Genomic DNA, 17,287 nt, shown 5'->3' with positions numbered 1-17,287 from the left:
CAATTTTTAACCAACTTATTTCCACTTGTTAAGTCAACTTTTTATAGTTTTATTGTTCAGTTAACTAATAGATAATAGTTTTTACAACTTTTTGCAAGTTGGATTTTTTACAGTGTAGATTCTTGTTGGTTGTACTCTATTAGTTTAGTTCTTGTGACGGAAAGCTTTCCCTCTTTGTCTATTGTTTTAGTTGAGTTTATTCTTTTGTTTAAGTTCCACAACTCTGTTGGAGAAGTGCAAATAGTCTTGTTCTTCACAGTTATGAATCTGAAAATAAGTGAACATATAAAATGTTTTTAAAGGAGATTTTAATATCTTTAGATCTCAATAAGAATACATAATCTGACAAATGCTGTATTAGAAAACAATATAACATGATAGTGGCAAACAGAGATGGGACAGTGTCTTTGAGAGGACACTATCATTTCTCTCTCCAGTCCTGGAACTTTGGTCATTGTTGGTGGAACAGTTGAGAATGATGTTGTTGTATTAGTGCCCGTCTAGTCCTGACTTAATTGCTATAGTTCGGATCTGGTTTGACATGCATGTCTTGCACATAACTGCCTTTTTTAATTGTTTTTTTATTCAGTTGTTTAATTGTTTCTTTGACCCAATCGTCCTCTGTATTTGCACAGTAATTACGACCTCTTACGGTATGAAATCTGTAAGTGAAAAAAATATTTTAATTCAAGTAAATTATCCATTCATTTATTTGTTATTGATTCTGTGTAAATCTTTTAATTGCTATACAATAGTATTTTACTTGCATTATATCTCGGGGACATGGCATAGTTGTGTGAAAACCCCTAATTAATATTAAAGGTATTTTGGAGTGCACCACATTTCTACAGCATGATTGATGACCATTCCCTGTTAGAGAAGTACATTAGTATTTACAGAAAACAATTCTGTGTTGGATTCACAGCCTGAAAAAAACTTGCTCTGTTATGAAGCTGCATAATCTTAAAATGTAATCTTTAATCAAAACTCACCCTGTATTTGAACACTTTCCCACCATATGGAGTAAAGCAGAGCTGTTAAAAAAGTCAATTTCATCTTGTTCTGTTGAAGAATGAATCAGAAATCAGAATCATAAAGAGCTTTATTGCCAAGTGTGCTTGGACACACAAGGAATTTGTCTTAGTGACAGAAGCTTCCAGTGCACATACAGGTCAAAAAAGTGACAAGGCACAGGTAACAAAAACATGAAAAAATAAATATGTGAGACACAATACACATTTGACAAAAAGGACAATATTAGACAAAGGGACAATATAGACAGTAAATTGTATGTACAGATGTGCTATATATACAAATTATACTGTGTTATATACAAGTTATGCAGGGGAATGTGGATAGCTAAATATTATATCAACAACATACTGTATGTTCAATAAACATGTAGTTGTTTATTGCACATGCTTGCTATTAAACTAGACTTGGATCATGTGGTAACCCCAGATTCACCTGATTGTGGAAAGCATCACTCTATTAGAATATTAGGACTCTTTATGTCAACATGATCTTACCAATCCAGCAGTCTGATTAAACTGTAAAGGACTTGCACCATAGCTAGAGAATACTTGGAATGAGTTTTGTATTACGCAACGTTGTGGTTTCTACACAACACTGTAAAACCTAGTGAAGTCATTCAATTTCACAAAATAATGATGTTTCCACAAACTTGTGTTTCTAGCTGCATCATCTGAATTGGCTTAAACTTTAAAAGATTATAGAGTATCAGAGAGAAACTACTGTAGTAGATCAACAATAGAAAAACTTCTCCACAAAAGTGCGTGAAACTGCATTTCTGACATATTATCAAAGCTATTCTGACTGCATTTCTCTTACATATTAATAGGGTCCAAGTTCAGCAAAAGGAAACAGTAATCCCCAGTGACATCAGTAATACAAAAAGAAACCTCATTATATTGAAAACATCAATTATTTCATTAAAAAATATTTAGAAGGTAAAATCAAATAAAACAACAAATAATTCCAGTTTACCTCCCTACCTTTCATAAAATCTTTCTTTGTCCGTTGTTCAGTTACTGTTACTGGAGGTCGTCTTTCTCTGCTTCCCTTCTACTCAGGGGCGGAGCCAGATGTTGTAGACATTGGGGGCTTAGCCCAAATGAATGGGCACGGTCCCCCAAGAAGAATATTTTTTCCCCATTTATGGCAGCTATATTACTTTTTTTATGTAATTGTTCTTTGTATTATCATTTTGAAACCATAACAAAACAAATGTTCACAATGACATTTTCTCTTCTCTTAACAGGCAAAATATATGTGCTGTAGGCCTGTAACTATGAAGTTACATGAGAAAGGTTGATTAGGAATTTGGAATAAACAGCATTACTAATATAGAATCTTGAAGCCTGTTAAGTAGTTTTCATTTCTGAATCTTACCATTTAACATTTTTATTGTAAACAGTTGGCTTTGTTATGTCTGCTTTCTTACGTCTCACTACAATCATCTTCGCGCTGGAATTCATGCATGGTTTCTGTTACGCGCCTGCCTGCTGATTGGCTGAAGTTCGGTCTTCTTCAGTCTGATTGGCTGACATTCTGCTTTGCCTGTGTAATTTGATTGGCTGGAATTGCGTAAACTCTGTCTTTCTCATTTGATTGGTCAACTTTTTGACATTGACGAGCACTAGCCGCTGGTACCCCTGTTGCAGCTGCACCAAGTTACTATAGGGCACAGACATCACGAGAAAAGCTAGTAACAAGTCGGTAAAAAATGATTACTGTTAATAAATTACTGTTATTATTTCTTTATATCACAACAGTGGGCCGGCCCACGCTGAGAAACATAAACTATTCACCTAATGTTAACATTAGCCATTAACCGGTAATCTCTGCATCAGATAACAGTTTTCACATCATATAACTATAAATAGACACTTTCACAGTAATAAGGAAGCCACTGTAATAATGATCAATTTGAAAAGCATGTTTACTGTCAAAAGATTCAGCATTTTCATTTGCACACATGTAGTTTACCTTTGTTTTAATCTGAACGTCTTCTTGTAAAATTTACTGTAGTGGATGACCGAATTTAAAGCTGAATGCTGCCACCCATCTTACTGAATTAATTCATTTTAGAAACCTGAGATAGATTCGGGGCTTTTGAAAAAACATTAGTGGCTTGGGCCCCAAAAGCCACCCCACGCCCCTGCTTCTACTGATGCTTCTTTTTCAGATACAGATACAGATTCCTGATTTCTCCACTAATTCCTCTTCCTCTGTTCCACCTTTATCATGGCACTCTGTGTCCAGTTACTCACGGGAAATGCTGATTATTGTGAGTCTCTTAATTGAATTTTGGTTGTACTGATTTAAGATATCTTTATTAATATTAATATGTTAAAGAAATACACCATTAAACACTCAAGCACTAGCGGAGAGTAGAGGTAAAGACTCAAAACCACATCTGCACAAGCTCGAATTTCACTCTCAGAATTGTACATCATACAATGCCACAGATCATGTAAACAGAGAAAAACTCATCAGCGTGCTAAACATAGCGACTTCATTACATTAGCTGTTGATTCATTTACACACATAATGATGAAAATTGTGATGAATATTTTTGACGTCTAAGTTATTAACAGAATACAGTGGCAATATATTCATTTAATGTTCTTTCTTGATGGTGTAAACAAGTCAAGCTGTATTGGTAAAAAATGAGTGCGCTGAGTCATATTCATATGATAAAAGTGGCCATTACATACAAGTAAGAGTTGATATATTCTCAAATGAGTTGCTCACAGGCGTAGTCTGCATCCTTGTTTATCAACTCGGGTTATTGAAAAGACTGATGCCTTAGGTGGCCAGTCAGTGAGAAAGGAAAATAAGAGGTGTAAACGACAAACCACATGCACATGTGGAAAACAGCTCATCCCACAATAAACCACAGATTTACTTTCACCCACATTACAAACCAGCTGCAGCTCTCCCTGCTTTCCTGTGTCATTGCCAGTACATGAAGCATATTATTGAGACGTATGTATCCATTTTGTTTGTATATTTTAATACAGAAACTATTACATGCTCTAAAACGTTGTTTGCTTGAGTAAGAAAAAATGCTCAAGCATGTCTTGGAAATAACATGAGTGGAAACACAACCAAGGGGGGAACCCCTCCCAACGTATTGGGCTTAACTCTGTGTATAGTTCCTCCTACAATGTGGTCTTACATTTATGCAGTTGCAGATGTTTAGCATCACCACCACTTAACCTACATAACCTACGGCTCTAACAGTGAGGTTTTCCTCTCACACACCTTCTAAACTGACAGAGAATATGGAAAGAGCACTATGACTTTGATTCTTTGTAGGCCTTATAGAGGAACATGGGGGGCTACAAATATTTTCCATGGTGTGCTAAGCATATCATCCAGTCTTTAGCTTTTCATTGATTCGTTATTGTTAAGTCAGTTTTAAATGTTACATGTCTGGGTCATGTGTCTGAATGTGCTTTTTATGCTTCGAAAAACTCAAATACTCTATATTTCATGTCTTAAACTTTATCTGTCGATGTAGCTGTGGTCCCTTACATCTCATTTTTGGTCCTTAGAGCTGTCAAAAAGACAACTGGTAGATATTTTTCCATGTTCTTACCCACGGCTGGGAACCCAGGGAGACATATCACAATGAGCCAAAGTAACCACAGAAGAGTTATTAAGATATTTGCTAGTCCCTCGCGTTGAAGAGGTGGGTATGTTTAAGTCAAGTCATCTTTATTAATATAGGGGAATTATGTACACAAGACCATTTGTGTGCTGGATTGATATCAAGAGTGCAGTCAATTTGACACATTTTCAGATTATTTCTTACCCTCCTCCACCAAAAAAAACCCCACAAGAACCTTAAAATTCATCAGTTTATCAAATGTTGTATTTATTTTATTAATGTAATGATATTCATGCCAAAACACGCTGCAGATAACATCAGCTATGGAAGCTGTGGAAGTATTGTTTATTGTTAGTTCATGTTAGCTATTGAACTTTTTCCCATACATTGCAGTATGTAGTGAAACGTTTTTATAAATATTTATTTTTAATAAAGAAAGACGGTGCACTTAAATCTCTGATGTAGAGTTTTGTAATTTATTCAACAATATTACCTCTAAACAGAGAACAAAAGTAAAAAAGACATTCCTTTGTGGAGGAGAAAAATAACAATATCAACAATATACAATCTTATTTGTATGAAAAACATTTTTTTAAACATCACAACAATAAAGTGCATTTTCCTCCAAAAATGATTTGATCTGTTTCTTGAGTTAAATATTGGTGGTTTAAATATTTATTAAAATGTTTCATACTAGTTTTTTTGTCTGTTTTCTTTTTTATCCAGGTACTTCATAGCTTTTTTGGCCCATGGTGATGAGGGATCTGAGCAGATTCTACGCCCCTTTTTTGTGAGAAATCTACAGAATAAATGATAGTGTTGTCAAAACAATATTGTGCTACAAAATAAAGACAAAATGCCATCCTCAGATGTTTTTAAAGTGTAATTTATGAATACAACATTAGTCTGCACTCCGCTGAATCAGTTCTCACCTCACAGCATCCACAGAGTACAAGGGCGTGCGCTGGATAAAGTAGCTTTCCAGATTTTTCACAGGAACTTTAGTATTTCTAGTAGTTAAACAGCTTTCAGGAATAACTGCAGCTGATGGAGATAAACAGACCATTGATGTGATTACTTTACATGATCAATCAATAAAAGATCTAATCATTCATCGTCATCACAAGCAAAAGCGATAAATCTAGTGGTCACATGAAGTAAATATTTATGAAAAGTTTACCTTGCACTGCAGTCGTAGAGACCAGAAGCCACATCAGCAGAACAGCAGAGAAACACAACGCATCAAACTTCATTTTTCAGCTCGATTGTCACCTGCGGTGTGACCCTCAAGAAAGACTTTGTCTATTTAAGCTCAAAACTGGGACACATGGAACAACCACCCACCGGCAGAGCTCCTCTCTCACACCACAGGTCGAATACTGGGGTTGTTCCAGACAAACCAACCAGAACACTGTTTTTTTATAATAAGACAAATAGTGTGGTCACATTTTATTAAGTGTTACTGTTGATATATCAGATAATGTCTTGTTGAGCTACTTTCTAAATATATGGGTCACCAAAAAAAGTCAATGGACCGGATACTGTATAAGACATTTGATAAGACATTTGATACATTTTATTTACGTTTGAAGAGAAATTCCAATACTAATAGTTTTATAGTATGTCATTGGCATTGTGCATAATTGGTCAAATTGTACTTCTTGTACTTCGGCTGTGACTCTGGGCGTTGCATTTCCTGACTTTTTAGGTCATGGTGGCCTGCTTCCTTGTTGGGGGGTTCTTTATTGTTGGCGTCAGGGTTGTGTATCTCATCTTTGTGGTAGAATGTTTTAGCAGTGTGAAAGTGCACAGGAAAATGCAAATGTGTATTGGGGTCAGGTTTAATCTACATTGAGATTGAATGTATGCCACAAGGCATCTTAACTACCATCTAAACTGTTTCACCAAAAGGAAGATGCTGGTCAACTAGTTTTAGGTTATGGTTGTACAGTATATAAACGAGAACAAAGTTACACACACACATACACACAATTCTAAATAAAGATGTTTATCAAAATGTGATTACATTTTTAGAATATTTTTGTGACAAACGTGCTTTCTGCGGTATATGAAGTAAACACGAAATGACTAGTAATTTAAAAAAAAAAACAGACTAAATGACCTGATAATAAACTGTACAGTATAGCAATATGCAGTCATAAAGATTTACATGGTGTCATTTTCAAATAATCCTGAAAATGTTGGTTTCATGTGTGTTTGATTGTGGTTGGAGATCAAGTATGTCGGTGCAGAACTGAACACTCCTGATCTAAAGAGTTTTAGGGCTGTTTGATAGAAGTAAGATCTCACTTGCTCCTTTAAACAAGTGGTGGATTTTTATGTATATGTTTGTTTTCATAGGTCATTAATTATAGGTGACAATGTCATTGTTTGATTTATGGATTTGCGCTCCTGTTTCTTATCCACCTTGGATAACTCATTCGTCTGAAATGTCTCAGTGGTTTGGGAAGATCCTTTTTGGTCCTGCTCCATTTGTTCAGTTGTTGTGGTAAGCTGTCTGTCATTGTTTGTTCTTCAGGTTGTTTTTCTTCTGTCGATGGTTGAATTTCTTTTCATCAAGGTGTTTTCAAGCTTTATTGGCCAATGGTGAGGAGGGATCTGTGCAGATTTTGGGGTCCTTGGTTGTGCAAAATCTACAGAAACGGGTAATGTTGCCAAAACTGCTATGCTACAGTTAAGCAACATCAAATAGCACCCTGAAGCATTTCATTGTCCAGTTAATTTGTGTTTTGAGGATTTTCATTCATTTAAACGAAATTAGCCATCATAAACAAAAGCCACAAATCTAGTTTTCATCTGGCTATTATTATTAATAAGAATTTGTGAACACACCTTTCAGTGCGATCGTAGAGACAAGAAGCCACATCAGCAGAAATGCAGAGAAACACAACAAACTTTTAACATAACAAACAACATAAAAAAATGTTCAGCTCTGTTGTCACCTGTGACGTGACGATACAGATCAGCTCTGAACTGGCACAGATCTACCCACTGACAGCATCACTGGCCGACTGCTAGAGTTATACCAACTAACAGAATATCAGTTTTTTATTTGTTAACACATAAAGTATGGCCACATTACATGTAGCACCACGGAAGATGTTAATATTGACCAAGCTATTTGCTAAATTAATGTAAGATCAATAGGTCTGGCATACTGCTTCTGTATGTGAGGTCTGGCATACTGATTCTGTATGTGAGCAGACCAGATATGAGAAAGATATTCAGTTAGCTACTGAATATAAAAAGAGGAATTCTGATACAAGCACTGTTATAGTGGATGTGTTTGTTGAATTGTGTATGTTTTACCTTTGTGGTGCATTTCCTGAACTTTTGGGCTTCCTTCCTTTTAGGAGTCTTGTGCTTTGTAGTTGGCATTTCTCAAAATATCTTCTATGGGTTGCGACAATAAGCGACATGATGATCATTTAATTTTGTGTGAATTATCCCTTTAAAGGTCGAGTGTATGAAATTTAGCGGCATCAAGGGGTGAGGTTGCAAATTGCAACCAACGGCTCCCTCCCTTACCATTTCAAGCACTACGGCAGCTGACACAGGACTAAGATGTTGTCACGTTTTTGCTTGTTTCCCGAATGAGATCACTTATTCATGAAACGTGCTCTGTAGAGTAGTTTGTTCGTTAAGGGCTACTGTAGAAACAACATGGTGAATTCAATGTAAGGCGACCCACAATGTATTTAGATAGAAATAGCTCATTCTAAGGTAAAAAACAACACTTCATTATGTAAGGTCTTTATATGGAGGATGAGTGTGTATTTTTAGTGTAGGAGGGTTGCTTCCCTTAGTGCTTTCTACTGTAGCCTGCATAGTGAAATCAGCCACTTATGAGATCACATGTCAGTTTCTGTCTTAGAATGTACAGTAGCTGCATATATACACAGACGAAAACGAAGCATCTTACACGATCTTTTTCTCATGTGTGTGAGATGATCGTTTTATCATGTATATGATCTACAGTAAACAGAGATAAAATCTGAGTTGTCTATTGCGTGTTTCACGCTGAACGGTTAAGGCTTCCGGATACAGAAGTGACAGAAGTATCTCACTTTATCTTTGTTTAAACAAAAGCTTTTAAATGCTTATAAATGTGTCATTTATAGTGGATGCTGATGTCGTTTTTGATGATGAGGTCTCCTCATCCTCCTCCAACCATCCTGTTAGAATACTGTCGGAAATTGACTGACTGGAGTTTTTTTCTCCCATCCAAATACTTCACAGGTTTTATGGGCTATTGTGAAGAAGGATTCAGATAAGATTTTGTTCCCCTTTATGTTCCCAATGATTTTGTGAATTATAAAGAATAAAAAGTAAAAAAAGAACATGCTGTCATGTTCTTAACCCGAGGATGTGTGATTCACACTCAGCGATGCAATCGTGAAAACCATAAACCACAGCATGCAGAACTGCAAAGAAGCTCAACGCATGCAATTCCAGCTTGGTCGGCACGCATGATGTGGCCCTTCAGAAATACTCAAAGTCTGCTGAAGCCATGACAGTGTTTCTGTCCACTGACACGCTCCACTTTCACTAGGGTAAAACCAAACAAAGCTAGAACAATGTTTTAGTGAGTATAAACTCGTATTAAACTAACGTTTATCTCAGAATGTTATTGAATAAGGACAAGCCAAGCTGTAGTTGTTTAGCTGCTTGACCTCAATAGTCGTTTTTAAAAGATCTATACATCTTTTTCTCATCATTTTATGAGAAGATCATTTTATCATGTATTTGATCTAAAGTAAACAGAGATCAAATCTGAATTGTCTACTGAGTGTTTCAGGTTCATCCAAAAATGAAAATCCTGTCATCATTTACTCATTCTCAGATTCTTCTAAACCTGTATACATTTCTTTGTTCTGCTAAACACAAAGGAAGCTATTTGTAAGAATGTCAGTGACCGAGCAGATCTCATCCCCATTGACACCCATAGTATTTATTTTTCCTACTATGGCAGTAAATGGGGAATGAGATCTGTTTGGTTACTGACATTCTTCCAAATATCTTTCTTTGTGTTTAGCAGAACAAAGAAATGTATACAGGTTTGGAACAACCTACTCTGGGTAAATGATGACATCGTTTTCATTTTTGGGTGGACTAATCCTTTGAGGCTTCCAGCTAAAATATCTGTCGCTTATCATTATGACAAAACACAGACACGAACAGATTCTGTTTATGTGAGTTCATGTGTTGGTCAGATTTGATTGATAATAAAAGTTGTAAGTGGGACTTCTAACTCAGTCCACAATGTAATCATTGTTTAAGACATCATGCGTCTTTGGTAAAGCTGTGCTTTGCAGTAGCATCTAGTCTGGTTGATGCATTTCCTGATTTTCTAGGTCATGGCTGTCTGCTCCTTATCTCCAACCACAATCTGAGGGTCTTCACGAAGTTGCGGAAACTGTATATATGATCTATGCAGTTGAATGATCTTCAAAGGTGACAGGTTCACAGGTGGGTGGTACAAGCAATCTATTAAAAACAGTCAAATCTAATCATTGCAAATGTTTTGTAAAGACTGTTCAGTAAAGGGATTTCCAAAAGGAATAATCAACTTTAAGTAAAAAACAAAGCCCTCCAAATTTGGTTATCCGACAAAAGAAAGATCAAGCAGTTAGGCCTACACATAAAACAGTTTACGTCTAAATCATGACTGAGCATATAAAAGACACATGTGGGTGAATATGGAGATGAAGTGGAAGCTTTTGTTTAAACCACATTTCCCAATCTCCTCGCGCATCTTTTGAAGTCAGTAGTTGTTGTCAACTAAATAAATCAAACATCAATCTTGATAAGCTTTTCAACAAACAGTTTCAACTAAGAGGCTTCCAAACCAGCTAGATGTACATTGTACAGTAGGCCTTTGGGGTAGTAACACAATGGCGACCCCTACCAGGTGAACGTGGAGAGAACGTGAAGATAAATCATTTCAAGAACTGTTTTTTTCAAGGTCAGAAGAGCCAGTGTGGCCTGATTCTGTGTTTTGAGATAAACTGTTGCATCAGGTGATGTGAGATTATAAATCATTTCAAGATTGAACACGAAATATATATTAGATTAAAATAATTTTAACAATAAATAATTATATTTCATTTTATTTATGTTGTGTTTTGTCTTTTTTGCCAATTAATGAATCCCATTTAAAAGATGAGTGTAGGGAGGTGGAAATAAAGATTGAAGCCAGATCCTAGGCTAAATATTAAAATGGTCCAATTATGGAGTGTTAGCCAGACAGATTCTGTATTTATTATAATATTCTTATGTGAAGTACTAACATGATATCAATAATCATGGTTATTATTGTCACGCTTATTTTGTCTATACTGTTAGACCTATATTGTGACACATCAGATATTTGCTGAATAAAAAGAAATTCAATCCAAAATATCAATCCAAATATTAGTCTAAAAGTGTTGTCATTCTTTAATAAATAAATAAGTGACTTGAGAATGTTGTCATTGCTTTTAAATGCATTATCATTTTGTGAATTATAAATGCTATCATAATATCTTCCAACCAATTTCTGATATCACCTCTTATAAAATACTATTCTGCTTGTCTTTTAACTTTTAAAACATGCATGTAAAGTTGCTTTTAAACAATAAACATTGTAAAGTGTGAATTGAATTTTGGATGTTCACACATAGTACAACAAGTACCCTTCACTGCCCACCAGGCCATATTTCCATGAAAAGGTATAAAGCGTAACCTAAAAATTATTTGTGGGTAACCTGGAAATCTATTAAAAAACTGGACTTTCCCACAGTGCTTAAACATCTTCCCAATGAAGTCTAAAATTGATAAAGTACCACATCCTCTTTGCGGGATGAAATCATGGCCCAGAGCCCCAGACCTAAAAGTGGAAGTGGTGTCTTGTAGCTTTCTTGGTATTTTGTCAGGACATAATCACTGGATCTCTGATGCAGATATCTTTGTACACATGTTAAACTTTTGACTGTATATAGGCAATATCTTATTGACAAACAAGTGATATCAAAGATTAAAGAAAATGAACAAGAAGAGATCACTTAAATCACTGTCTGCATCAAGAATATAAAGAGGCACTTGTTTTCAGATAGTGAGCAAAAACTTTTGATATAGTCACCATTATCTCTATTAGTTCAGATGAAATGATGTTGATATTTGACCATATGAAGAGTCGTGTGATGACTAAATGGAAGACTATAATGTGTGTAAAGAGGCATAATGCTCATACTGAAGCATGCACATAATATTTCTTATGAGACAAATTATCAGACCATGTGTTTGGAAAGAGAATTTTAGAAGTTGAAGATTGTGAAATGATTCTTATTCAAATTCTCACTGCACACATGTACATACAGTATGTAATAGAACTTCCACAGAAATACACATGAAAATGCATTTTTGACACATTTTATTAATGAAAAGAAATATGATGTGTTGAATAGGGTTCATGTTTACCAAAGCAAACACAAATCACCCATCACCTGACCTGTGACTTTTTTACCGTAAACCAACATCAATAATACTAAAATGAGTTATGACCTTTTATTAACAACTTTTTAAAAGCCCCATCAGTTCTTTAACTGAACATAAATAATAAAAATGTTCTTATGGGTATTACTAGTGGCATTTTGAACTGGTAAGTTTAAGTTCATTGCACTTGAATTTTAAAGTGTATTGATTTTGTAGGGTAAGTTAAAAGAGCCACAGATTGTAATTTATGGGTCCAAAACCCAAAATTTGAGATCACGAAGTACAAACATGACATTGTAATTTGTAAAATGTAAATTTATAATTGTGCCATTTGGAGAAAAAAATGGATGTACTGTAACCAGTCACTACAAAATTTTGAGTTGAGGCCTAAAAATCTTTAGTGTGTAAATTTGAAGATTTTAAGTATAGCTTGTTTGCAAAATTTACTTGCTGTTTTATCTGATCAATATCATACAGTTTGTAGCTCAATAAATTGCAGGACTATTTGTTTAAAACAATCTAATTTAGTGAAAGTTATTGCTATTTGAGGTCAGAATGGAAAGTGTCTAAATGAATAACAGATTAACATTAATATTGTCGTGAAAGTTCTGTTTAAACCAGATTACATCCTTCCTCTTTCTCTACAGCTCTGACGCTGCTGTCTGGACACAGGGAGCATTTGTTGGACGACCATGAATTTTAATCTATTTTTTTCATTCATTAGTCTGTTGTAAAGTCATTGCAAGCTCATTTATTTAAAGTGACTTACAGTAAGTTAGCATTGGCATTTCCTGGGATTCCAAACCTCAACATTTCCGCTGTCAAGTCAGTGCTCTACCAACTGAGCAGGAATGTATGGGAAAAGCTATAGAGTAATTACATTGTTAAAAAAATATCTATTTCCCAATAAATAATGGACCACAAAAAAAAACTGGGAAAAAAAGATGTATGATTTTATGGAATATCTCAGATTAAGGTTCCACATTCAAGTCAAGCATTTCATAACTCTGATATACATCATAAATGTTTCTGTTGTAAATGTCTTTTTGGTTGTTGTTTGTTCTTTCATCCTTAAGCATTACACCATCTAATAAAAAAGCAGTAAGCAAGAATGTGAGGGTGCTTTTCCAGAAAAGAATACGAGAACATATTATCTGTAAATCCGGTGGTGTGTTCCTCTTTTGACAATATAAAGAGGGTCTGTGGGTGCAGAAGGTGTCAGTGGTGAGCATCTTTAACTTTGCATTGACAACAGACTCAAGACATCTGGAGCTACACAACATGCAGTTCAATCAGAAGATGATGATGACTATTGCTGCCATTGCTGTTATCATGCCTTTGATCACGAGCACACGTGAGTTTACTGTTTTTGATTTACTACAAGATCCTTGTGTTTGATATCTGACCTAAAAGGTGTCTAATCTCACTTCTTCATACATTATCAGATGGAGACATAAAGCCTCATAAATGCTGCACATCCGTCTCTAATGAGAATATCACGTCACCTATAACAGGATTCAGACTTCAACGACGGGATCCTCCTTGTGTGAAAGCAGTCATGTAAGTGGCCTGTTTAAAAAACAAGACCTATTTTCTCATTTTACTATCATCACCATTTTTTCAACAACATGCTGATCCTAAAACCTTCTTGTTTTGGCACACAGTTTCTACACAGGTGAGGGTGAGGCATTGTGTAGATACTCAAAGCTGGACTGGGTGAAGCAGAAGATCCAAGAGCTCAGAAAACTTCAACATCAGAAGTACGTCACTGATGAAAAATAGCTTACACTTTAGTTCTACAAAAGTAAGATATTTCTGATATAATCATGCTGTACTGTTTTTTCTCAGACAGGACATGAAGATGAACAACACTGTCTCAACACCTCTGTCAACAACTTTCTCCTAAATCTTTGAGTCTAAAGTGTTTTAGATCGCTCCATCAAGGCTTAGATAGAAATAGAAAGCACGCCTCCTTTAAAATGCAGTGTATGCTTTGTTATATTTATTGCAGTGTAATTATATGAAAAATGTCAGAGACGGATGTGTTTATCCGTCAATTTTTATTTGGTCTTCCAAAAAAAGGGATTTACTGTATTTGGATCTTTAATAATTTGATGACTATTGAAAGCTGTTTAATAAATGAACGGCTCACAAGCCACCTGTTGATATGTTCGGTCTATATTTCTGTAATGTATATTTATGTCCTGAAATGACAGTATTATGTAAAAAACAGTGTTCAATAAAGTTATAAATGGGGTTATAAAGTTTATAATGAAAGATATTCATTTATTCTCAGTGCACACACACATTACTGTTGCATTAGGCAAAAAATGTTATCCAAATGGAGTTCAGTGCATTTGAGTAAAGTATACTGTACATTTTAATAATATGTGTGTTCCCGGGAAATTGATTTATGATTTTGCCATTGCTAGTACTGTTCTACCACTGTAGTACTGTAATGCAAATAATGCACATTATCTCCATCTTGTCACGATCCCAGTCCATGTTTCCCCTGTGTTTGTGAACTTCTATGTTACTTCCTGTTCTGTGCCATGTTTTGTAGTCCTTTGTAGTTTTTTAGTGTTAATTAGTTCCTCCAGGTGTGTCTTGTTAGTTTCTATGTATTTAAACTCCAGTGTTTCCTTTGTCTAGTGTGAGGTGTTGTATGTTTGGTCCTGTTTCCAGTGTTTTTGCTCAGTGTCCTTTGGCTTATTTTAGTTCCTTGTTTCTTTGATTATTTTGCATTTTTGTTTATTAAAATCTTACTGCATGTGGATCTGATGCCTTGCCTGGTTACTCCTTGTTACACATCTACTGTATTTAACTTTTTCTATTAGAAATAAATATCTTGCTGACAGAAGGGCCATTCCTCTCCATTGTTCCTTAATCACATGATTGAACTTATCTTGAAAAAGTTAGCAGAAGTTGTTTTTTACAAAGTGTCATGTGAAAGTCTTCTGCTTTTGACAATATTAAGAGGGTGTGTGAGCATAAGTGAGCGTCTTTGCATTGACAACAGACTTGAGACATCTGAAGCTACACAACATGCAGTTCAACCAGAAGATGATGATGACTGTTGCTGCCGTTGCTGTTATCTTGTCAGTGATGATCACGTGCAGACGTGAGTTTACTGTTTTTGATTTGGCAGCAGCTATTTGCACTAAGTGTAAATAGCGACAGATGCTATTTACACTAAGTTTAAATAGTAGTAAGTTCTGTTTACTCTAAGTGAAAATAGCAACATTTCTTAGTGATATGCTATTTACACTAACCAAAAATAGCTGTAGGGCCTATTTTCTTTGGATTAAGTAGAAATAGTAGTTAGATGCTTTTTACTTATAAATAGTGGCAGATAAAATTACTGTTTGCACCTCAGTATTGTTGTGCATTAAACATTATGCAATAATAACAGACAGTAAATCATTATATTTATAAAAATTATTAAAATGATGGCAATTTATTGAGATATTAAAGCCCTATACCTACACAGCAAAATCGCCAGTGTTAAAAAGGTCAAATTAACACTCACAGTGTATATATAATCCACACTCTCAAAGTGTGGATTATATAAACACTGTGAGAGATAACTTGACCTTTTTAACACTAGCGATTTTACTGTGTACCCCTAACCTTACCCTAAACCTAAAGTTTATGAATTAAAATTAATTTTAAGTCTTAAATCAATTTTATTGAAAACAAATGCACTTATGATCTGTAAAGTAATAAAAAGGTTTTCAGCAGGATTAGAACCCCATGTCTCCCGTGCTGCGCTATACAGACTTTACCCTTTATGCCACTCGAGTCTCTGTTGGAAATGGCTTCAATCTTACACTTTCTCTATTCCAATCACATATTGGTGGGTGGAGCTTGTGTAAATAGTCTCTGCCAACAAGGCAGTTATTTGTACTCAGTGTAAATAGACACTACGTTTTGATTTACTACAAAATCCTTGTGTTTGATATCTGACCTAAAAGGTATCTAATCTCACTTCTTCATACATTACCAGATGGAGACACAAAGACTCATGGATGCTGCACATCCGTCTCTCATGAGACTATCACGTCACCTATAACAGGATTCAGACTTCAACGACGGGATCCTCCTTGTGTGAAAGCAGTCATGTAAGTGGCCTGTTTAAAAAACAAGACCTATTTTCTCATTTTACTATCATCACCATTTTTTCAACAACATGCTGATCCTAAAACCTTCTTGTTTTGGCACACAGTTTCTACACAGGTGAGGGTGAGGCATTGTGTAGATACTCAAAGCTGGACTGGGTGAAGCAGAAGATCCAAGAGCTCAGAAAACTTCAACATCAGAAGTACGTCACTGATGAAAAATAGCTTACACTTTAGTTCTACAAAAGTAAGATATTTCTGATATAATCATGCTGTACTGTTTTTTCTCAGACAGGACATGAAGATGAACAACACTGTCTCAACACCTCTGTCAACAACAGGGCCGTGCAGAGACCTTTAAAGTGGCAGGTGCTCAAAGTATAAAAGGGGCACATGGAACAAGGCTTTAAATAGGGCTGTGCTCAAAACATCAATACAGCAATACTGTATATCGCGATGCATTCCTTGCTGATACGTGTATCAATACGGATGCTTCTGTAATTGATAAAGCAGCAAATGCCATGATGCAGGGATTAGAAACTTAAGTGAATAAAGTTGTCCAAAACCTTAAACGGATAGTTCACCCAAAAATGAAAATTCTGTCATCATTTACTCACCCTCAGATTATTCCAAACCTGTGTAAATGTTTTTGTTCTGTTGAACGCAACACAAGATATTTGGAAGAATGTCAGTAACCAAACAGATCTCACCCCCCATTTACTGCCATGGTATAGGGAAAATAAATACTATGTGAGTCAATGGGGGGTGAGATCTGTCTAGTTACTGACACTCTTCCAAATATCTTGGCTGATGTTGAGGGGGCTGCTGGGGATGTTGTTGTCTTTGCTGTTGTATAAAAAATAGTTTTGTCATATTAAAAATAGAATTCTGTTCTAACCCTCTTCTGCATTTTTTTAAATGATAATGATAATAAAAAAAGCGTTGATAAGTATAATTCGGAGGATGAGAAAATCAGAATAAGGCCATGTTCAGACTTGACTTCTTTTTTGAAGCTGCTAGCGTCTGTTTTACATTA

General features: G+C 35.4%; 1 protein-coding gene across 1 annotated transcript; it reads right to left on the bottom strand.

The window, feature by feature from the left end:
- Positions 1-4,920: 4,920 nt before the first annotated feature.
- LOC130555008 (C-C motif chemokine 8-like) lies at positions 4,921-5,934 on the bottom strand. Its single transcript, XM_057334993.1, has 3 exons — positions 5,820-5,934; positions 5,572-5,683; positions 4,921-5,438 (listed from the first exon to the last, which is right to left on the bottom strand). The coding sequence occupies exons 1-3, from the start codon at positions 5,890-5,892 to the stop codon at positions 5,333-5,335; spliced, it is 291 nt and encodes a 96-aa protein (XP_057190976.1). The 5' UTR covers positions 5,893-5,934; the 3' UTR covers positions 4,921-5,332.
- Positions 5,935-17,287: the final 11,353 nt, after the last annotated feature.

The sequence above is a fragment of the Triplophysa rosa genome, linkage group LG5, assembly GCF_024868665.1.
Source record: "Triplophysa rosa linkage group LG5, Trosa_1v2, whole genome shotgun sequence".
Classification (NCBI taxonomy): Eukaryota; Metazoa; Chordata; class Actinopteri; order Cypriniformes; family Nemacheilidae; genus Triplophysa; species Triplophysa rosa.
This window is presented reverse-complemented; position numbering and strand designations above follow the sequence as displayed.